Consider the following 21,951-nt stretch of genomic DNA (forward strand, 5'->3'; position numbering starts at 1 on the left):
AAGAATCGCCTAAGTATTAACTTCCTCCGTGTGTGCACTATACGTCGCACTCGGGGACTTAGCCGCGATCCTGCATCGCCTAAGTAATACCTCCCTCCGAGTGTGCACTTCACGTCGCACTCGGGGACTTAGCTGTGATCAAGAATCGCCTAAGTATTCACTCCTTTCGAGTGTGCACTTCATGTCGCACTCGGTGACTTAGCTGCGATCCTGCATCGCCTAAGTAATAACTCCCTCCGAGTGTGCACTTCACGTCTTACTCGGAGACTTAGCTGTGATCACGAATCGCTTAAGTATTAACTTCCTCCGAGTGTGCACTATACGTCGCACTCGGGGACTTAGCCGCGATCCTGCATCGCCTAAGTAATAACTCCCTCCGAGTGTGCACTTCACGTCGCACTCGGGGACTTAGCTGTGATCAAGAATCGCCTAAGTATTCACTCCTTCCGAGTGTGCACTTCACGTCGCACTCGGCGACTTAGCCGCGATCCTCGCCTAAGTACTAACTTCCTCCGAGTGTGCATTATACGTGGCACTCGGGGACTTAGCCACGATCCTGCATCGCCTAAGTTTTAACTCTCTCCGAGTGTGCACTTGACGTCGCACTCGGAGATTTAGCGGTGATCACGAATCGCCAAAGTATTAACATCCTCCGACTGTGCACTATACATCGCACTCGGAGACTTAGCTGTGATCAAGAATCACCTAAGTACTAACTTCCTCCGAGCGTGAACTATACATCACACTCGGTGACTTAGCTGCGCTCCTGAATCGCCTAAGTCTTAATCTCCTCCGAGTGTGCACTACAAGTCCCACTCGGGGACTTAGACGTGACCAAGAATCACCTAAGTCTTAATCTTCTCCGAGTACGCACTAAGTGTTCCACTCGAAACAACATTTCGACAAAAGACTAAATGTTTTCATTCCGACAACATAAGTCCAAAAACGATAGCTGACTCAGTGCGGATCAAGATTACCCGCACCGATCTAAAAGTATGACGGCCAACAGAAGTGGCCACAATATCTTACAGGTAAACACTCGGCATACCGAGGATAAAGTTTGATCACGCGTTAGCTGGGCCGGCGTCAGGACTAGAGGGCTCCACAAAAGTGTCCAAGTCGATTCCATCAGCGATGCGGGTGGCAGTCTCAAGGAACGTCTCCATGAAGTCTTCAAATTGAAGCTTCTTCGTGTTGGCGACCTTCAATGCTTTCAGCTTATCTTCCCGCACCTCCTTGCAATGGACTCGGACCAAGGACAGTGCAACGTCAGCACCGCAACGCGCTGCCGATTTCTTCCAGGATTGCACTCGGTCCGGAATCTCCTCCAGTCGCCCTAACAGAGTCTCCATCTCCTGCCGCGACTCGTCTTCCGGCCAAAGCTCCTTCTCAATGCGGCCGATGACTTCTCTCAGTCGGCTGACGAAAGGACCCACTTTGCCTACACGGATATGCGCCCGGAGCAGATCCCGGTTGGTGTCCTCGCCGAGTGGCACATTGTCCTTCATGGACCGCTCTACAGCCGCCGCTTCAGCTTCGGCGTCACCACAAAAATCTGCACCAAACGAGCAAACAGACAGTAAAAACCGAGTGTTCGTCACACGGTACAACCACTCGACAAAGCATAAGACTTACCTGCCAGACGAGCCATCATCTGGACAGCCCAGTCGTTGACATACTTCTCCTGAGCCGTCCATCGTTTGTTCTAAACAGCCATTTGATTGTGCAGTTCAGTCCTCTGTTTCTTCAGTCTCTCCACCTCCGCCACCAACACCCTGTTTGCCTCCAGCGCCTCCTCCAAGGACTTCTCTCGAACTTCCAGTGCGTCCTTCATGCCGGCCATGGCGAGCATTGCAGCTTCCAGTTCACCAGCATACTGGTTCCTCTCCGCCCTCAAGGCTTCATAAGCAGTTCCCATTTCACAAGTTTTCTACACCACGAAACAAAGGGTAATCAGCAAGTTTTTCAATACACAGTATAAGTTCTTCAGACCCCTACCGACGCAAGCAGTCGACAGCGGTCTCGGGGACTACACCCAGTGGGTTCACTAAGAGTGACCCCACTGGCATGCACCTCAAGCAGGCCCGCCCTATTGAGATGCATGTTTTCACCTACGCCTCAGGGGCTAATACTACTCCACCTGCGTGCAACTTACTCTCGGAGACTCTTACCGCAAGAGCGCTCCGACTGCAATAAGTACTCGCACTCGGAAATATTGTCTACGGACACAACAAAATTAAAGACCAAATGTATAAAGACAACTGTCGGTGCAAGCACTCGACAGAAGTCTCGGGGACTACACCCACTGGGTTCACTCGGAGTGAACCCATTGCAAACAGCAGACAACACCCAGTGGGTTACAGAAGAAAAGTAAGTACTTACTAGACTACTTACTCGGATGTCATCGCGCAGCTCCAAGCTCCACCGGTACAAGGCCGCAACGGAGTCATAAGCCCTCTTGGCCTCTCCGGCCATCAGCTCCGCCTGGATCATGGCCCCCTTGGCCGCCCCCACCTGCTCCTCTGGGACACACCGAATACTGAATTCAGCATTCGACGAACCGGGAATCGTGGGAAGTTCCTGGGGCATCCCAAGGTTCGCCCCAGTAAGTTCCTCACCCACCGGCACCGGTTCAGTCGGTGGAGGCACTTCGGTCGGAGGAGCGTTGGCGGCAGGGGCGGCAGCAGGAAGAGCGGCCTCAAGGACAGGCTCCAGGACAGGCTCTAGGACAGGCTCCACGACGGGGTCGGCTCTCCCCTGGTCACCCTCGTCCAGGCAGATCGCCCCTGACAAGCCAAATAACATAACGCCTCAGAAAAAGAAAAGGATGGCGCAGTCTACAGGAATAAAATACCCGACTCTCCCACAACATACCTGGCTGAGACGAAACGACGTCGTCCGTGTCCATGGGGTCGTCCCCTTTGCGGGCCGGCGAGGTCGCAGAAGTTGCAACCCTGTTGAGTGAAGTCCATTCGACTTGTAAAGCAGGAGTTCACTCGGTCAACAGAAAGAGCCGAAAGTTAGATTCACTTACGTGGATGTGACGGGAATGGCCATCCTCATCCGCGGCAGAGCCTTCCTAGGTTTGGGCCCACTCAGCTTGGGCGCCCTGGAGGACTGGCCTGCAAGTTCAGCGGCTGCGTCCCTGACCCTCTTGGTGCCTCGAACACTCGGTACCGCCGGGGCAGCAGGCGGAGCACTCGACGACGTAGGAGGGGCTGAAGGGACGGCAGGCTCATGCCGACGCTTACTCCGATGCTCTGGCCGCGGAGGTGGCGAATCTGGCTCTTCATCCTCTTCCTCTTCCTCGCTGTCTCCCTCCTCCGACTCCGCGCTGTCGGAGACGTATTCGGCGCTCTCCACGCTCCCCTCCTGGTTGCCTTCTTCCTCCTCCTCCTCCGGATTCCCGTTCGAGACGGGGGAGGACCAGTTGGTCCACTCCTGCATGAGGTTCAGTCGGAAACATTAAGCATCACACGGAGATATAAATAAACGACTGAAATCAAGACAGTTCAATGCACTCGGCTAATGCTACTCACCTGATTCGGTGGAGGGTTGTCCGCGCTGTAAGGCGTCACTCGGCGGGCTCCTTTGGGGTTCTCACAGGGACCCGTGATTTGGAGCACCCATGAGGTCACCTTCTCCTCGAGAATGCCCTCCACGTTGGTCCGAATGGAATCCTCGGGCCCTGTGTAGTGCCACATAGCGTGATGGCGGGCCTGCAGAGGCTGGATTCGCCGACCGATGATGACTTCCAGCAGGTCAATACCGGTGACCCCCCTCCTGACAACATCCACGAGTGCCTCGACCAAAGGCTGGATGTCGTTCTTCCCGGCTTTCGAGAGGGCGAGTTGTTTGGGCAGGGCAGGGCGGTCTAGACTAAATGGAGGCAGTCCAGTCGACGCGTTCGGACATGCTATGTCCTGGCAGTAGAACCACGTCGACTGCCAGTTTCTAACCGACTCACTCAACTGGAGAGCAGGGTAGCTGCTCTGACTCTTCTTCTGAAACCCTAAACCCCCGCAGAGCTGGAGGAGATGCGTCTTGTCATCCGACTGACTAAGACGTTTGATGGTTTGAGAGCGGGCGGAGAAGATATGTTTGAATAAACCCCAATGGGGGGCAACCGATAAAGCACTCGCACAAAACAATGAAGGCAGAAAGGTGGGCGATGGCATTCGGAGGGAAGTGATGGAGTTGAGCACCAAAATGATTCATAATACCTTTGAACAAAGGATGCGGGGGCAGAGAGAAACCCCTGTGAACATGGCTGAGGAGCAAGACGCGCTCCCCCTCCCGTGGCGCCGGCTCGACCTCGTCGTCCGCCGGCAGCCTCCAGGACTTATGCACGAGCTGGCCGTGCTCTACCAGCTCCAGCAGGTCCCCCTCCGTCACCGTGGAGGGGAGAAAGTCTCCCTGGATCCACCCCGCCGGCAACGGCCGCTGCCGCCGCTGAGCAGCCGCCGCCTTGGTCTTCTTCTTCCTCGCCTCCATCTTGCTGGTCTGACCTTTGGTCATGGCGGCGACGGTGAGCTCTCGAGAAGGAGGAGAAGAGAAGGGCGTATAGGCGCAGGAGGTGGCAAGAAAGACGGAGCGAGCGAGAGCAAAGGATTCGACGAGCGTAACCGGAAGGTCTCATCGCCCAAAGTTAAATAGAGCACCGACTGGGTCGCTGGCGAGCGGGCCCGGAATCTATCTGCCCAACCAGTCGCGGCGATATCAGTGGAGGAGTTGAAGGCGCGAGGATCGAGGAGTCAGGCGCTACTCGAGCGCGCTGACGTCGTCCCCGTCAAGCGCGCGGAACCCGAAATTTGAGATCCCGGAAAATCCGCCGCTGCCAGTTGACCGGTCGCGTCAAAAGATGATGTGGAAGCACTCGGTTCCCGACAGTCTGTTTCGCAAGCATTTCCACTCCGAGCGTTGGTCGAGAGAGAGATAAAATGGATAAGGGCAAGCAACGCCCAAGCCGAACCTAGTTCAGTCAGATCTGAACCTCAAGCACTACTTCGACGTTTCAACCCCAATCCATTCGGGGACTAATGATGGGGTTATAGTCCTAGGGTAGGGTCATAGGCCTGCCCTACACGTCCTACCCAAGGGCTACCCCACACAAGGGACAGGACCTTAAGTATGCCCCGACTGAATTAAGGCCCCCCATCATCCAGTCGGTAGCAGGCCCGGAATCATCCAGTCGGAGACTAACATTCGGAGAACACCGGCCTACCGACTGGATACACTCGGTGCGCCGTAACCTCTCTGGAGGGAAACTGATGTACGTTTCCGGGTGCATTTACTAGCATTTAGAGCATACGTTACCTATAACGTATGCATTCAATCGCCACTACTCCACCCTTGAATCAGAACCGTTGTGGAGGGCAGCGCACTCTATATAAGCCGCCCTCCCCCACTGGTAAAAGGGTTAGCAAATCTTTGTACTCCATATCACACTCGGTAACAAGCTCCGAGAGCACTGAGACGTAGGGCTGTTACCTCCACCGCAGAGGGGCCTGAACTCATACAACCTCGCCGTAGCTAGGAATCTGCCCATCTCATTCGTACCCTACACATCTACTGTCAGGCTTATACCCACGACACATAATGACCTGTCTGCCCTCTGTTTTTTTTAAATAGGAGGGTGGCGGTGGTAGGAATGTAATTATCTCCAACTTTACAAGGGTAATAGGTCATTAGCAATCCATAATCTAATTTTAATTGGTGTAGAGTAGATTATGAGTTTTTAATAAAGTACCCATCTAGTTTTTATAATCTACACCATAATCTGTCATGTTTGAAGACAAAATAGATTATAAAAACTAGATTATATAATCTGAATGGTTCCAAACAGGACCATAGTGGAGCCGCCAATTGATACCGTTGGTTGAGATTTTGACAGTGCTAGTTGAATAATATAATGATCAGATTAGACGGAGATTAAAGTTGGTCAACAACTAAAAGGACTGTAGATGGGTATTACGAAGGCACAGTGTTGCGGTTGTTTTTCTAAAGCTAGCGCTCCTGCTTTGACAGAGTTTGACGCCATGATGACGTGAGTTCATCCAAGTAGCGAGCTAGCTATAGTGGTTTAGTTAATTGCTTATGCTGCCACAGGACAGGAGTACTCGACAATCCACTTCCACATTTAGACAAGGTCATCTATCACACTGGAGTACATGTTCGTGTCTTTATAAAAAATGATGGCGGATGATACTACATGTCAAAGTCAAAATTAATCTCCATGTGATATCTCTTTTTTTTAGAAAAGGAGGATGACCCCCGGCCTCTGCATCAGGAAGATGCATGCAGCCATTTTATTGATTATTCTCGAGGACCTTACAAAGTATTACAACAATATGTCTGAATCCGCCATCTTCGCAACATCTGTCGCTACTCCTATCCATATGATGAAGGGGTGCTAGCTGGGCCACATACCCAGATCACTTACCTAAGCCTAACATCAAAAGTCAGAAGCCCCAGCAGATCCGGTCAAGCCATCTGCCACATACCGGGTCTAGGGCACAAAACCCATCTGACACACTCGTGTGCTATCGCCGCCATCTTCCACCGGTCCGTCTTCGGAGCAAATATTGAGGCTTCTACCTTGTGTAGCCACTCTGTCATTGATGTCACCTTGACGCCAGATAGCTACCTCCTCCTGCGCGAGTCCATCTCCATGCATCGGACCAAGTTGGGTAACTGGTGGTTCGTCGGAAGCAGACCTCGCCGGAGTAATTGCCACCGCCACCGCCACCCCCACCGACCGGAGGCTTCTCGTACACGACTATAGGTATCCATCCCAGCGCTCACCTAAAAATGGGGAGAATTTCACTTCCCAACCTCTGCATCAACTAGGGATGCATACAACCATTTTAGTATGAGTACCAAGATAAACATGGTCCTCATAATTTTTTAAATGAGTATCAAGATTTTTTTGATGAGTGGTTTCATCACACGTCAAACTTGATCCTCAATAAATGGAAGAAAACTCCCTGTGCATCACGTGTCAATTCTAAAAATTGAACTCGGGTCGTTGGGCTGCACAACCCCATGCCCAACCACTAAGCCAAGGTTCTCTTTGCAACCGAATGCTCAGGCCCACCTACCTTCATTGATTCCAATTATTGTGGATTTATGTTGAACGAGTTAACGGTGCGTGGTGAAGGGTGAAGATTGCGCCCCATATAGCCTTAGTCAAGTGACATTGCATATGAAAACAAAAAGGGAAAATTGAAAATTATATTTTTATACAGATCTCCATGCAAGATCAAATGCATATAGCATAGACTGAGACGTAACAAAGTTTCAGTCGAGTGAGACTTAGCAAATCTGTTATTGAAATGTACCAAGTATCAAAGTGTCAAGAATATCTTAGCTAACCAAAACAAAGACAATAATCGGAACGTAAAGACCCAACCGGCAAAAATAAGACACGGTATCTAAACATCTATCCTATCTAGAAAGGCATATGTTTTGAAAGAAACTTGTACAGTTTGGGAAAAGAATTTTGAGTGAAAGCAGGAATTAGTGTACTTGGACACATAGAAATTTTTGGCTTACAACCAACTCCGAGAACATCTCCGGTTCTTTCAGAAAAAATGAACAGTTTGTCCAAAAAATAAAAATGGAACAGAACGGTTGTCAAGCATAGCCGCTGCATGCATGGTTCGCCCTTTCATTATAAATATAAGTAGTTGCCACATTTTTCTTCTTCAATCCACCCATCTCACGGAGCAAACAATTCCTCCCTCTACCCCATCTCACGGAGCAAACAATTCCTCTCTCTACCCTATCTCACGGAGCAAACAATTCCTCCCTCTACCCCATCTCACGGAGCAAACAATTCCTCTCTCTACCCTATCTCACGGAGCAAACAATTCCTCCCTCTACCCCATCTCACGCAGAAGTGAGTACTCGCTCCTCGTTTGTTCTTGCCTGGATATGATTGTTCTTATGTTTTTCTTTTCTTTCTCAAACGATCCAAATGCTACTTTGTAAGTATTTGATTTAGTTGTCGTGCATGATCACTGACTCCACCCTCCCATAATGCTCATACTTTTTTCCCGGGTAGCAAATTCTGTTTCTAGGTACCTAGCTAGACCATGGGCAGCAACACCCTATCGTCGGTGCGCGAGATCCGGCATTCTCAGCGTGCCAATGGGCCTGCGGCTATCCTTGCTATCGGCACGGCGAACCCGCCCAACTGCGTCTCCCAGAAGGAGTACCCGGACTACTACTTCCGCGTCACCAAGAGCCAACACCTCACTGACCTCAAACAAAAACTCAGTAACTTCTGTAAGCAGAAAAAGAAAAGCATACATGCAAATGCCAAACATTGGGTTCATTTTTTTAGAACCTCTGCATATGCGGCCATAAATATTGGGTTCATATATATACCTAACAAGTCAACTTGTTTTGTACTACCATGCATGATCAGGCGAGATGACCTCAACGGAGAAGCGCTACTTCCACCATACGGAGGAGCTGCTGGACGCCCACCCTGAATTCCTCTGCCGCGACACGCCGTCCCTAGACGCTCGGCTAGACATAGCCGCCGCCGCTGCCCCAGAGCTAGCGGCGTTAGCTGCAGCCAAGGCCATAGCCGAGTGGGGCTGTCCGGCCACCGACATCACCCACCTCGTCATCAGCACCAACTCTGGCGCGCACGCCCCAGGAATCGACCTCCGCCTGGTCTCTCTCCTCGGCCTGCGTGTGTCCGTCTGCAGGACCGTGCTCAACCTCAACGGCTGCTCCGGCGGTGCCGCCTCGCTGCGCCTCGCCAAGGACCTGGCCGAGAACAACCGCGGCGCGCGCGTGCTGGTGGCCTGCGTCGAGCTCACCGTCGTCTCCTTCCGCGTGTGTCCGTCTGCAGGACCGTGCTCAACCTCAACGGCTGCTCCGGCGGTGCCGCCTCGCTGCGCCTCGCCAAGGACCTGGCCGAGAACAACCGCGGCGCGCGCGTGCTGGTGGCCTGCGTCGAGCTCACCGTCGTCTCCTTCCGCGTGTGTCCGTCTGCAGGACCGTGCTCAACCTCAACGGCTGCTCCGGCGGTGCCGCCTCGCTGCGCCTCGCCAAGGACCTGGCCGAGAACAACCGCGGCGCGCGCGTGCTGGTGGCCTGCGTCGAGCTCACCGTCGTCTCCTTCCGCGGGCCCGAGGAGGCGTACCCGCACAAGCTCATCAGCCAGGCGGTCTTTGGCGACGGCGCGGGCGCGGTCATTGTCGGCGCTGATGCCGTGCACTCCATTGAGCGCCCGCTCTTCGAGATGGTGTCAGCCTCGCAGAACACGATACCAGCAACCGACGGCGTCCTCACCATGCAGCTCACGGAAGCCGGCCTCGACGGGCACATCTTCACCCGGGAGCTCATTCCTCTAGCGGCGAAGCACATCGAGCAGTGTCTCACGGACGCGTTTGAGCAGCTTGGAATCATCTGTGGTGGCACCAAATGGAACGATCTGTTTTTTGTGGTGCACCCTGGCATCCGTGGAATAATGGACCACATCCAACGGGCTCTGCGGCTGGATCCCGGGAAGCTGGCGGCGAGCCGGACTGTGCTCAGAGACTACGGGAACATGCTTGGTGCCACGCTGATCTTCGTGCTCGACGAGCAACGGCGGCAGATGGAGGAGACGGGTGAGTGGGGTGTGATGATGGGATTTGGACCAGGGTTCACGGTTGAGACCATGCTGCTGCATTCGGTAGCCAGAAACTTGCACGACAAGAACTGACACTCCACCAATTCATAAGCTACACCTGTCATATATAAATAATTTCAAACTAAAATAAACAAGTTCAACTGTAAGCACTCACATCATACAACTTGCTCTCTAGCTAGGGCATCACAGTATACTAGGGAGAGGATTTGTGCCATGCCACACAAGTGCGGGAGCAAGCATGTCCCTGTGCCCACGTTTTATTTTGTGTTTTGACTTTCAAAGTTTTATATATTTTAAACGAAAATCCAAATTAAGTTATGTTTTCATATTCGTATTTCTCGTGACCAGCGCTTTCAAATAAGGTCACCTTAGCTTTAATATAGTTTGATGAATTTAGGAAATATATGTTAATTTCAATGTTGAAACTATCGAACTGCCGGCGTCTAGCGAGGTGATCGGACTACCGGCGTCTCGCGTCCAGGGATCTGAGTCCGATGATGAGATCCAGGAGATCTTTCCTCGGGCGTCTACTGCTGGTGGTGGGGTGGACTGCTGTTCTGCCGGCGGCGAGTTCGGTCAGTTCCGGGGTGGGTCTCGGACAGAGCATCCTCATCGCCGGTGGGAGGTTCTCTTCCGGGATTCGTCCGCGAATTCTCTGGAAGACAGGCAAGGGTCCATCATTCTACACTTAGAGTCTATGTGGGTTACCATTAGAGATGAAGAAGGTGACATTCTGGCGGGGCGGTATCTCCAAAAGGAGGAATTCCCCAAGGCGGGACAGATCCTTCTCATCGATGGCTACCGTTTGATAGTGCAGGAGCAGTCGACGTTAGAGGCCCAGATCAAGGATTCAGTAAGTGTTCCTTCGCATCCTATTCGTTTCGGTGATAGGTTTTGGGTTCTTGCTGACCAGGATGAAGAGATGGATGAGGAGCTGGGGGAAGGTGACGTGCTGGCGGAGGTGTCGCCGATATCCCCGTATACCCCATCTCCGACCACGGCGATGCTCTAGGAGCGCAAGGTCCAACGAGACCCCATCCTTGCGAGGAAGAAGACGGAGGCGTCTTCTCGGAAACCATGGATTGGACCGATTCCAAAGGTAAGCCGGCGGCCTATCTCCCTTGTTGATTTCTTCAAGCCAGACTGCTGGATCAAATGCACGAAGAACAAACCGAAGGCAGCCCCGTTCTTCGACCGACAGCGCCGCCGGTGATCGCGGAAGGCACGAGTGATTCCAGGGCGACAGTTACGGAGTCCCTGCGGGATTCCAGGGAAAAAAATTTGAATGCTGCGATGACGGCTGTTGGGCCTGAAGTGCTAGCGAGTTCGGCGGGCTCTTTTCTGCCTAAAGCTGGGTATACGGCCCAGGAATTAATATGTTTACAGCCACAATCCGAAGCCCAGGAAGTATCAGTCCGGATTGATGTTTCTTCGACTGCGACCAAGCCTGCCTTTGATCCATCGTTGTATCCTCTCGATCGTCTGGTTCCTCAGTCGCCAGGAGCTAGGTTTCGACAGCAACCTAGGGTTTGTCCATATGTGTGTTATGCCTCCATGTATATCTTTAATTTTTCATATTTTTTTAATTCTAAAAATATGATTTTTGATGAAGGCCGAGCTCTAAAAGGTATTTTCGTGGATGGATGAAGTAGATGACCTTTTTTTGTCTTAGGTTCAATAAAAAGTTCCGCCTTGCATGGCAGCTGCTACTTTTGTATTATTATTGTAAGAATATTATTATTAATCAATTTATGGGTTTTTTCCTATTCAGTAAAGTTAAGAAGGGAGCTTTAGTTCACACCTTACATTCAAACTTTTTTACTTATATCTACCTATACTAATAAGACATACTCTAAAATTTCTCACTTCAATTTGAAAATTTTGGTCATTCATCTGATGGGACCGAGTTGTAACGGTGCAGATCAACCCATATAATCTTTGCATATTAGGGAAAAAATATAGCTTAAAAAACAAATCCAGGGTGCCTCTGACCAATGTAAACCATAGATGTTAAAAACTAGTCTAGGATACCTTTAAAGTAAAAACAACCTCTCATACTCCTATTAAACTTCGGGATCGATCCTTGCCCAAAGAATCCTCGTGCAATATTTCTTTCTCCATATGCCTTCTCCCTCCAATTCCCTTCCATCCACCGATGTATTCTCCTTCTCCACGAAGTCCACCTCTGCTCAATCTTTCCCTTCCTCACCCCTCTCGATGTCGTGCTCCCTCACTGTGTTGGAACTGTCTGGGCCGCCATGCATGGCCACAGGGATTATCAGCTAGCAGAAGCCTGACCACAGTAGCTACTATATTATGGCCATATGCAATAGAACATAAATACAACCATGCCTACTATCTGGACATCTCAGGCATAATCTTGCAAGGTTGTGAGGTCAAGATTGTATATGGTTTAGGTTGTTGATGCGGCCATGTACACTTGCCAGGAGCCAAGGAAAGCGATGACATATTCAAATGATCGAGGTCACTTCCAGCCCAGACTTGTGATGCCATGAACTCACAGGATACAACATATGTAGGGATCACGTTCACATGGCGTCCATGTTTTTTTATGCTGATGGTGATTATCCTCATGGCGCTCTTCAGAACCCCATGGAGTCTCGACAACTTCCAGTGCCTACCAGAGTTCAAGATCAACACGGATGTCAGCATGGAGTTACCTGACATGTACAATAGTAGGGCAAAATCTTATGTTCTCTAGGTACACAAGTTCTCGGCCCTTTCGAATGCTCCACAGTGTACAAGTGCTAATGATGCTACATAAGGAGGAGAGAGAGCCTATGTGAAATGATGACCCCATGAGGAAATCGTGCTAAGTGAGCGAACCTATGCAAAATGTCTATGACTTAATACATGAAAGAGTTTGCACTAGTGGGGACAGGGCCTATAGCCCCGACCCTTAAGGGGCTTTAGTCCCGGTTCACCAACCGGGGCTAAAGGGGCGGGACTAAAGGCCTAACAGTTTCGTCCCGGCCCTCTTACACGCCGGGACTAAAGGTGCTCCACGTGGGCGCCTCGTAGCGCCCCAGGGGCAGGCCCTTTAGTCCCGGTTCGTTACACGGTCCGGGACTACAGATTTTCAGATTTTGCATGCTTTTGGGTTTTTTTTGAATGAAATTATTTTTGGGTTTTAGGGTTTTAGGGTTTAGGTGTTCAGGAGATTAAGCGTGATGCCTTGTTTTGTGTTCGGGAATTAGTTTTCATATAACTTAAAATAGAAATAATTATGCATATATATATAAGATTAACTTATCTTACAAGCGATCATATATATACAATTATATGGAGATCTGAATTATCGGGACTAGAGCCCGTCTATTCGATTACATGGACGAACATCAGTAATGGCCCTTAGCTACACTAAATCGTCCTTTGTCTTCTATAGCTTCCGTCCTCAGAAATCCCGCAAGCTCCTCTGCAACAGCAATCGCGCGTTGCTCTGGTAGGACCTTCGTCCTCATGGCCGTGTGCTATATAAGAAGAGGAGATGAATATGAATATCAATCATGATAACAAAGAATGACGAGTAAAAATAGAGGTGTGAATGTTCATTGCTTACTTCGAATCTTTGCTCCTTGAACTCAGAGGTAAACGTGCGAATGGTCTCGCAAACATAGTATCCGCATAGATGCGTTCCCCGTGGCTGCTCGTCGCACTTTACGAGAATGGAATATATATAATCAAAATAATAATCTAGCATCATAAATGTATTGAAAATTACTAGAAGTATATCATACTACTACTTACCTGAGCCGCTCTAAAGGTCAGCTTCTCAGGAAAGTTACCGGGAGTCACGCACTTGAACCGATTCCAAACCCTGCCCGACAAGGATAATGATTTGCTAAGTTTTTCATTAATTGATATATCAGAAAATCATCGAAAGAGACCGATAGAGCGCAAGAATGATTAAAATTACCCTTGGAGCATGTCCTGTAGGCTTTGGAACTGTTCCAAGGGTTTCGATAATGGGTCGAAGGCATCAACTCTTCCCTTATCAATTTGAATGTCCAACAGAATCCAATGGAAGCTACACATGTATATATATATATATATATATATATATATATATATATATATATGTGTGTGTGTGTGTGTGTGTGTGTGTGAGTAACTTATCAATTACACTTATAAGTGAATGGACACAACAGAGTAAAGACTCTCACCTGAAGTTGTATGTAAACAGTATGTGGTCACAGAAATTTTGATCTCTTAGAAACCTTAGAAGGTTTTCCTCCGTCTCCTTGGGATAATTAGTTAGCGTCGCTATATGTATTTTATCTGGATCAATAAACCCAATATTTATGATGCTCTTACTTTTACACTCCAGAATCTTCATTCTGCATAACAGAGTACAATTTATATATAGACAATGAATTGAAATAACTAAACAAGTTATATGTAGACAACGAATTGAAAAACTTACAAACAATAGCAACTCATAAGCGATTTGTCGAGGGCGTCGCCATTGTACATCTGGAAGAGTTCATCAAAGTCGATATGGATTTCTTCGGAGCGGCCGTAGTACTCCTGTGGGACACTCAGCACGATCATCGTTCTCCCATTCTTTGATTCACTTAAGTACCATTTATGCAAGTAACGCATATTTGTTGGGAGATCATCTTTGCTGACCAAAGGCTCACCCATGACAAACTTTGGCTTAGGGGCTACCACAGCCTTGGGTATCTTGTCGTCTTGGGAAGCCAGCAAATTTTCAACCAAGATACCACATTCATCCGCCAACTCCTTTGCTCTTTCTAAAGCTAGCCCCTGCACCGGAGGTGGAACATTCTCGGTTAACACCTTGAGGGGTGGGATCGACTGTTTGGCCTGTTGTCCAAGCTGACGAACGTCTGATTTTTTCTTGCTTGTAGTTGAACTTGATTTGCCACCACTTGCACTTGCATGTGACCTGCTCTTTTTCACTTCCTTCTGCAATGTGCGTGTATAGTCATCAGGCTTATAGTATAAGTCATACTGTGATGGAGTGGTTATGAAGTCATTTGCCCATGCTATGTTCTTCTCGGTGTATTTCGGGCGGGGCTCGGGTTCCTTCCTTTTCATCTGCGCCTCATGTTGTTCCTTTGCTATCCTGGCGTTTTCCTCGGGGGTACGATCATAAGGTCTGATAGGAAGATTAGCATGAGGTACCTTTGGGAGGGGCGACAGTTTGCGCTTTGGGGAGCTCCGTCCCTTAAAAATCATCGACGAAGCGTTCTTGTTGGCACGCTTCCGCTTAGTATCATGTGCGGGGGGCGGCGGAGACGGACGACCCAAGTCCGGCGGCGGTGATCGAGATGGACTCGTGTTGTGTTGGCCGACGTCATGTGGAGGGCTTGGAGGTAATGGAGGTGCAGACCTGCGACGACCCGGAGACGGTGTTGTCCTTGGGGCCGAGCCTGGAAGCTTGATGTAGTTCTTGTCCCATAGGATGAGTCCACCCAGCACTTCTCCGAGTGTCCTCTCATCTTCGGGTCCACATATGTCGAGCTCCATATCATTAAACCCCGTCATGATTTCATCCACCCCGACTTTAGCAAAGCCAGCTGGAATCTCACGGCCATGCCAGCGTGCATCAGGGCCAGAAGGTAAAGGTTGTCCGACGGCCACCTTCATGGATATGTTCTTGAATTTCTGATGGAGTTCACATGATGTTGACTCCTTGATTCCATCCACGGGGTAGCCGGGACCGCCCTCTATCATTCTTCGTTCATCGTCGGGCGGGGCCTCAGATTCAGCCACGCCGCTTTTCCGCTTAGATGGGGCGCCGGTAATATCAACTGCAGGATCTTCCTGGCGCGGTACTCCTCTAAGCTCATCAATCTGCTTCTGTTGCTCGTTAATCCTGGCAAGCAACTGGTTCAACTTGTCATTCTCCTCATCCTGCTGCCGCTTCTTTGCTCTCTCTCGGCAAGCAACTGGTTGAATTTGGCAAGCAACTGGTTGAACTTGGCAAGCAAATCTTTCTCTCTATCTGTAGTGAACTTTCTTCTTCCCTCCTTAATTTCTTTCACTATCCTTTTCCAATTCTCCCTGGGTATCCTAAGATTGTCATTGCAGATGAGGTCCTCTGTTGTTTCGTCGTACGACCCATCATGCGCAAGGAACCAATTTCTTGCTCTCAATTCCCACTCATCACGGAGTGGTTCAGGTACGACGCCTTTATCTATCAGATCTTGCTCTTTCTTATCCCACTTTGGGATGGCAGTCTCATAGCCCCCTGGCCCCAGCTTGTGGTGATATATCTTCTTGTCGGCATTTATCTTGTTCTTTTCTGATAATGCATGGGCATCTTCTGACTCCTTGTACTCTTGAAATGCCTTCCAGTGATTCGCCTGCTTGGCTAGATACCCCTCGAATACTGGCACTTTCTGTGTCTTCAGATAGTTTTTCCATAGCTTCTCGTTCCAGCTACGGAACAGTTCGGCCATCTTCTTCAGAGTCCACTGCTTGACTTTGGCCCTCAGTTTGTCTGCGGCGTCTTCATTCTCACATTCTGGCAGGTTGAAATGTGACATGAGATCATTCCAAAGATTATCTTTGTACCTTTCGGCGACATAGTCACTATCGGTTGCCCCTTTGCGCTTGTTCCACTCTTGAACGCTGATCGGGACGTGATCCCTAACGAGAACTCCGCATTTCTTCTTGAATGTGTCAGCAGCATTCTTAGGAAGCTTGGGTTCGCCCGTAGGAAATATCACCTCCAATGTGTAATGCGTCCGTGCATCCAACTTTCTAGTCGGGCCTCGTTTCATAGTTTTGCTCGATGTGGAGGCCTAAGAGGGAGAAACATTCGTCAAATGAATGTATATGTATACAATATAGAGCTATCTCCAATATTTTTCACATATTACAAGTGATTGTCGAACTTCATATGTATACCTCGCCGGACTTCTCCTCTTCACCGGCTTCTCCATCAGTGGAGCTATCACCTTCTCCGTCATTGGACCTATCTCCTGCCCCATCGGCTTCATCTTCGTGTCGCTCGACCTCCATTCCAACGTCCTGGTTTAGATATAACGACGGAGATTCAGCTGGTTCAACGTCGGGGCCGTCTTTGATTATATCTTCCAGAAGTTCTTCCTCTTCGAGGTTCCTGATATGTGGATCCATAGTTCTGCAAAAAACGGATTCTCTTAACCTTTGTACCAAAAACCAAAGTAGGAGTACTTTTCCAATTTGAGACTCCTAGATTTCTGCATAGTATTCAAAGTAGGAGTAATTTTCCAATTTGATCATTCAATAAGCAAAACCAAATCGTAAAATAAAGTAGTATTCAAATTAGCATGCATTCAATTATAAGCTAATACATCATCACTTTTGTCCGTACATCGTCGAATATTATCATTAATACTCCTCGAATACTATCATACATATAGCATCACTAATACATCTAGAACCGTAGCGCCCAACGGGTATCGGCGCGGGCGGTGGATACCCAAAGAGAAGGAACCATCACAGGATCATAGCTCCAGTGAGATCCCCGAAGAACCTGCCAGGTATGCTCGAACCTGCCCTCCAACGCAACCATGTAGCGACGGACGTGCTCATCCTCCTCGCTGACACGGTGACGTACCACCTCCGCGGTGTCCGGAAGCCTCGGCACCCTCATTGGCCCACGCGACCGCCACCAAACAAGGATCGGGTCAACGACGGGCTGGCTCCTCACCAACCTACGCCCCCCAGAAGGTAGCACCTCCCAATACCAGCCAGGCGGAGCCCAGTCCCGGACAGGGCCCCTCTGATCAAGCAGGTGTCCTCCGTCGAGTCGAAGACGAGGATTCGGGATAGGCATCGTAAAATGAACTAAAAAATAAAATAGTTCTATTAATTTTATTGCTAAAAATAAACTATTAACACTTAAGCATATACAATAGCAAAATTAAACTATTAACACTTATTTTCATTTTTCTTCTCCTCCTCTTCTTTCTTCTCTTCTCCTCCTCTTCTTTTCTTCTCTTCTCCTCCTCTTCTTTTCTTCTTTTCTTATACACTATACACTATATACACTATAGCAAAATTCCTCCTCTCCTTATACACTATACACTATATACACTATACACTTAAGCATATACACTATACAATATACACTTTTTCTTCTTTTCTTCTCCTCCTCTTCTTATTTTCATTTTTCCTAATCTTATTTTCTTATTTTTGTTCATATTTCTTCTTCTTCTCGCCGGGCAGGAGAACGAGAGGAAGAAGAAGAGAAATGGACGAATTGGGTTGGAAATTTTCGAAGTCCCGCTTATATAGGTGGATCTATAGTCCCGGTGCGTGGCTCGGGCCGGGACTAAAGACCCCCTTTAGTCCCGGGTGGAGCCACGACCCGGGACTAAAGGCCTCTTTTCGGGCAGACCAAGAGGCGGGAAGCGGGGGGTCTTCAGTCCCGGTGCAGGGCTCCAGCCGGGACTAAAGCCCCTCATCGGCTGTACGATAAGTTTAGTCCCACCTCGCCCAGCGAGGGGGACTAACACTTGTTTATAAGCCCCGTCGCAGCTTCTCCATCGAGCTCCTCTCTAAAGCAGGCTTACGGGCCTAAACTCACTGAAAATTGTAACTATATTAGAAATTATAGGGAAAATTCAATCTAAATTCAAATGAGAATTTAGGTTGAATTTTCTCTATGATCTCGAATATAGTTTCAATTTTTTTTATTTTCATAATTATTAATTTTGACTATCCAAACTATTATCTATTTTGTTATTTTCAATTAAAAACTATGTTTATTAAAAATTCATTTTTGCATATTTGAGAATTTGACAGAACTATGATAATGAAAAGTGTTTCAAATTGAATAAATAATGCAAAACTATTTTTTATTTTCATAATTAATAATTTTGACTATCCAAACTATTATCTATTTTGTTATTTTCAATTAAAAACTATGTTTATTAAAAATTCATTTTGCATATTTGAGAATTTGACAAAACTATGATAATGAAAAGTGTTTCAAATTGCATAAATAATGCAAAACTATTTTTTATTTTCATAATTAATAATTTTGAATATCCAAACTATTATCTATTTTGTTATTTTGACTTCATTTGGTATATTTCGTGCATTTACTTATTTATTTTTTGAGCTACTTGACCCTGAAATTGAAAAGCACTACAAATGAACTCTGAAAATGTTGAAAGTTGGCATGCTATCATCATTTCACCCACATAGCATGTGTTAAAAAGTTGAGAGGGCTACGACAAAAACTGGATGCACTTCGTGTACAAAACTGACAATCTCTCTCGAAGTAGCAGGGTTTCGAACGAGAACTCATCTCTTACAAAGGGATTTTATTTTTTTTGAACTTATTTGAACTTCATACTTTTTGTGTGTTCAAAATGCACCATTCAAAGGCACATCACAAAATTTTAACAATTTCTGACTTCATTTGGTATATTTCGTGCATTTCCTTATTTTTTTGAGCTAGTTGACCGTGAAATTGAAAAGCACTACAAATGAACTCTGAAAATGTTGAAAGTTGGCATGATATCATCATTTCACCCACATAGCATGTGTTAAAAGTTGAGAGGGCTACGACAAAAACTGGATGCACTTCGTGTACAAAACCGACAATCTCTCTCGAAGTAGCAGGGTTTCGAACGAGAACTCATCTCTTACAAAGGGATTTCATTTTTTTTGAACTTATTTGAACTCCATACTTTTTGTGTGTTCAAAATGCACCATTTAAAGGCACATCACAAAATTTCAACAATTTCTGACTTCATTTGGTATATTTCGTGCATTTACTTATTTTTTTTTGAGCTAGTTGACCCTGAAATTGAAAAGCACTACAAATGAACTCTGAAAATCTTGAAAGTTGGCATGCTATCATCATTTCACCCACATAGCATGTGTTAAAAAGTTGAGAGGGCTACGACAAAGACTGGATGCAGTTCGTGTACAAAACTGACAACCTCTCTCGAAGTAAGAGGGTTTCGAACGAGAACTCATCTCTTACAAAGGGATTTCATTTTTTTTAAACTGATTTGAACTCCATAATTTTTGTGTGTTCAAAATGCACCATTAAAAGGCACATCACAAAATTTCAACAATTTCTGACTTCATTTGTTATATTTCGTGCATTTACTTTTTTTTTTTTGAGCTAGTTGACCCTGAAATTGAAAAGCACTACAAATGAACTCTGAAAATGTTGAAAGTTGGCATGCTATCATCATTTCACCCACATAGCATGTGTTAAAAAGTTGAGACGGCTACGACAAAGACTGGATGCAGTTCGTGTACAAAACTGACAATCTCTCTCGAAGTAGTAGGGTTTCGAACGAGAACTCATCTCTTACAAAGGGATTTCATTTTTTTTACACTTATTTGAACTCCATACTTTTTTTGTGCTCAAAATGCACCATTCAAAGGCACATCACAAAATTTCAACAATTACTGAATTCATTTGTTATATTTCGTGCATTTACTTTTTTTTTGAGCTAGTTGACCCTGAAATTGAAAAGCACTACAAATGAACTCTGAAAATGTTGAAAGTTGGCATGCTATCATCATTTAACCCACATAGCATGTGTTAAAAAGTTGAGAGGGCTACGACAAAGACTGGATGCAGTTCGTGTACAAAACTGACAATCTCTCCCGAAGTAGGAGGGTTTCGAACGAGAACTCATCTCTTACAAAGGGATTTCATTTTTTTAAACTTATTTGAACTCCATAATTTTTGTGTGTTCAAAATGCACCATTCAAAGGCACATCACAAAATTTTAAAAATTTCTGACTTCATTTGGTATATTTCGTGCATTTACTTATTTTTTTGAGCTAGTTGACCCTGAAATTGAAAAGCACTACAAATGAACTCTGAAAATGTTGAAAGTTGGCATGCTATCATCATTTCACCCACGTAGCATGTGTTAAAAAGTTGAGAGGGCTACGACAAAGACTGGATGCAGTTCCTGTACAAAACTCACAATCTCTCTCGAAGTAGCAGGGTTTCGAACGAGAACTCATCTCTTACAAAGGGATTTCATTTTTTTTAAACTTATTTGAACTCCATACTTTTTGTGTGTTCAAAATGCACCATTCAAAGGCACATCACAAAATTTCAACAATTTCTGACTTCATTTGGTATATTTCGTGCATTTACTTATATTTTTTGAGCTAGTTGACCCTGAAATTGAAAAGCACTGAACTTATTTGAACTTATTTGAACTGAAGACTTTTTGTATATATATGTGGTCGAAATGCATGATACCATGAAGTTAGAAAGGGGCTAAACCATTCAAAAGTAGCAAATGAAGTTAGAAAGGGCTAAACCATTCAAATTTGAAAACTATAAATGGCACAAACAGAAACTAGACATATATAAATTGGTCCAAGAAGTACATGATACTAGCCCAAACAGTACATAATAATAGCTACCATAGATATATATACAAGTGTTAGACGTTCAGAACACTACTCGTGTGAATCATCTAAATCAGAATGTCCAAGTTCCTCGAGGTGACGCTGGCCTAGTTGACGACTCGAATCTTGCGATACAACTCGTATGAAACGTATGCATCTTTTGCTGCATACTGAATGTTGATATCATCAAGTGGGCCCTTCTCCCAAAGTTTGTGCTGATACTTTGGGAAACTGGTCTTTATCACCATATGACTCGTCGATCAAGGCAACTGCCATATGAGCCATCGAAGTCCTGTCATGTCGAAGCCTGAATATCGTTTGGAGATCAACGTGGCAACCAGCTGGTATCTCAATACCGAAGCTGTGCCTCATCTTCAGCTTGTCGTTCCTTATGTCAACGGAAGCAAAAGTGACTCCGTTGCGAAGGAACTCCATGAGTTCAGGACAATGCTTGTCACTCCTGCAACAGAAACAAATTAGAATGGAACAAATGTTACATACTGCTGCAATAAGGAAACATGTTTCACTACAACTAAAGAGAAACTTATCTTTAGGATTCAAATAGAACATATGCAATGGAACCTAGATGGATCACTACAACTATTTGAAGCAAACCAACTATGATTCCAATGGAACATATTAAACACTAGTTCATTCTAATACGATTTTTCAGATTATGGAACACTATTCCAATCAGATTGTGTTCCCCTTCAACTAATCAAAATTGTTTCACTACAACTATTTGAAGCGAACCAACTATGATTCCAATGGAACATATTAAACACTAGTTGATTCTAATACGATTTTTCAGATTATGGAACACTATTCCAATCAGATTGTGTTCCCCTTCAACTAATCAAAATTGTTTCACTACAACTATTTGAAGGGAACCAACTATGATTCCAATGGAACATATTAAA

General features: G+C 46.6%; 1 protein-coding gene across 1 annotated transcript; it reads left to right on the forward strand.

Moving 5' to 3' along the window:
- Positions 1 to 7,727: 7,727 nt before the first annotated feature.
- Positions 7,728 to 10,193, forward strand: LOC123429079 (bisdemethoxycurcumin synthase-like). The gene is made up of 4 exons (XM_045113143.1): positions 7,728 to 7,900; positions 8,066 to 8,289; positions 8,432 to 8,886; positions 9,170 to 10,193. The coding sequence occupies exons 2-4, from the start codon at positions 8,097 to 8,099 to the stop codon at positions 9,722 to 9,724; spliced, it is 1,203 nt and encodes a 400-aa protein (XP_044969078.1). The 5' UTR covers positions 7,728 to 7,900; positions 8,066 to 8,096; the 3' UTR covers positions 9,725 to 10,193.
- Positions 10,194 to 21,951: the final 11,758 nt, after the last annotated feature.

This window comes from Hordeum vulgare, chromosome 2H (genome assembly GCF_904849725.1).
Source record: "Hordeum vulgare subsp. vulgare chromosome 2H, MorexV3_pseudomolecules_assembly, whole genome shotgun sequence".
Taxonomy (NCBI): domain Eukaryota; kingdom Viridiplantae; phylum Streptophyta; class Magnoliopsida; order Poales; family Poaceae; genus Hordeum; species Hordeum vulgare.

Bases quoted from the DNA above. Each gene is read 5' to 3' on its own strand.
- LOC123429079 (XM_045113143.1), top strand. From the start codon at position 8,097: ATGGGCAGCAACACCCTATCGTCGGTGCGCGAGATCCGGCATTCTCAG. The intron at 8,290-8,431 runs GTAAGCAGAAAA...ATGCATGATCAG, and splicing joins ACAAAAACTCAGTAACTTCT to GCGAGATGACCTCAACGGAG. The intron at 8,887-9,169 runs GCTGCTCCGGCG...TACCCGCACAAG, and splicing joins GACCGTGCTCAACCTCAACG to CTCATCAGCCAGGCGGTCTT.